This window comes from Myotis davidii, unplaced genomic scaffold (genome assembly GCF_000327345.1).
Source record: "Myotis davidii unplaced genomic scaffold, ASM32734v1 scaffold324, whole genome shotgun sequence".
Classification (NCBI taxonomy): domain Eukaryota; kingdom Metazoa; phylum Chordata; class Mammalia; order Chiroptera; family Vespertilionidae; genus Myotis; species Myotis davidii.
The window spans coordinates 464,650-466,099 of record NW_006295053.1 but is presented as its reverse complement, the minus strand read 5'-3'; the positions used below and the strand labels follow the sequence as shown (position 1 = coordinate 466,099).

At 59.2% G+C, this 1,450-nt stretch overlaps 1 protein-coding gene across 1 annotated transcript in view; it reads left to right on the top strand.

The window, feature by feature from the left end:
* The window catches only part of FES (FES proto-oncogene, tyrosine kinase), an 18,278-nt gene that overhangs the window by 9,559 nt on the left and 7,269 nt on the right, over positions 1-1,450 (top strand). The window contains exons 5-6 of the mRNA XM_015567736.1: positions 1,196-1,333; positions 1,427-1,445. Of these exons, the coding sequence (XP_015423222.1) occupies positions 1,196-1,333; positions 1,427-1,445 (157 nt within the window). The remainder of the gene's footprint in view (positions 1-1,195; positions 1,334-1,426; positions 1,446-1,450) is intronic.

The window sequence follows — 1,450 nt, the reverse complement described above, 5'->3', positions numbered from 1 at the left end:
CCCCTGACCGGAATCGAACCTGGGACCCTTCAGTCCGCAGGCCGACGCTCTATCCACTGAGCCAAACCGGTTTCGGCTTAATTGTATTTATTGAGATCGTTCTAGGCTCTGGGATACAGCAGAGAGAAACACCGAAAAATACCTATCCGCTAAGATCACTCATGTCCGGGTAGAGAGGAAAGGAAGTCAGTAAGTAAAATAAAAAGCATATTAGAAGCGACAAGTGTTCTGGAAAAAAACAAAAACAAGAAAGGGAGGTGGGGAGGCAGCCTTAAACAGAGTGGTGTGAAAAAGCCCCAGAGGTGGAGGCATGAGCCAGGGGATGCTGGGAGAAAGGCCTTGCCAGAAAGCGGGAGCAGCAGGTGCAAAGGCCCTGTGGCGGGAGATGGCCTGAAGTGAGGGGAAAGTGAGGAGGCCGGTGTGGCCTGCACAGAGCCAGGGAAGGGCTGAGTCAGACGCGAGGCCGGAGCTGTCCAGGCGTGGGGGCTGCTGGGCTGTAGCGGGTCCAGCAGGCCACTGCCAGGACTCTGGCCTCAGGGGGCAAGACCAAGGGCAGGGAGGACCAGACAGGAGGCATCTGCAATAATCCAGACCACAGCCCGTGGCTGTTGGGGCCCATGGAGGGGAGAAGGGGGGTCACAGCACATCGATGGCTGATGCCTGTGTGATTGCAGGCGTGATTGTAGCTCACTTTTTTTAAAAATGTATTTTTATTGATTTCAGAGAAGAAGAGAGAGGGAGAGAGAAACATCAATGATGAGAGAGAAGCATTGATCGGCTGCCTCTTGCACGCCCCCTACTGGGGAGTGAGCCTGTATCCTGGGCAGGTGCCCTTGACTGGAATCGAATCCAGGATCCTTCAGTCCGCAGGCCGACGCTCTGCCCACTGAGCCACACGGGCTAGGGCTGCAGCTCACTTTTAACCAGCATGTTCGTCGTGTGTACCGCACACTGCGCACAATCTCACTGGGCCCTCATTACCACTCCCAGCTCCCCCATCACACATAGCAGGGAGTGGAGGTCAGGAGATGGTCTGTAGTTTGCCTGATGGGCTGGTCATTTGGCTGGTCAACGTGGAGGTGGGGGCTCAACCCCCCACCGCTGACTCCCAAACCCAGAGTCGGGGCCCCCACCTTCCCAGCCTTGCCCCGGCCCGAGGCCCGGCTGACCCGGGGTCCCATCGTCGGGGGGGTAGGAAGGAGATCCTGCAGGAATACCTGGAGATCAGCAGCCTGGTGCAGGACGAGGTGGCGGCCATTCACCAGGAGATGGCTGCAGCCGCTGCCCGCATCCAGCCCGAGGCCGAGTACCACGGCTTCCTGCGGCAGCATGGGTAAGATGGCCTTGGACTTGCTGGTCCCTCCTGGCCCCTGCACGGCGCCGGAGCTGCTGGCCTGTCCCCTGACGGGGCCCTGTCCCCCCGCAGGTCCATCCCTGACGTCCCCCCCTG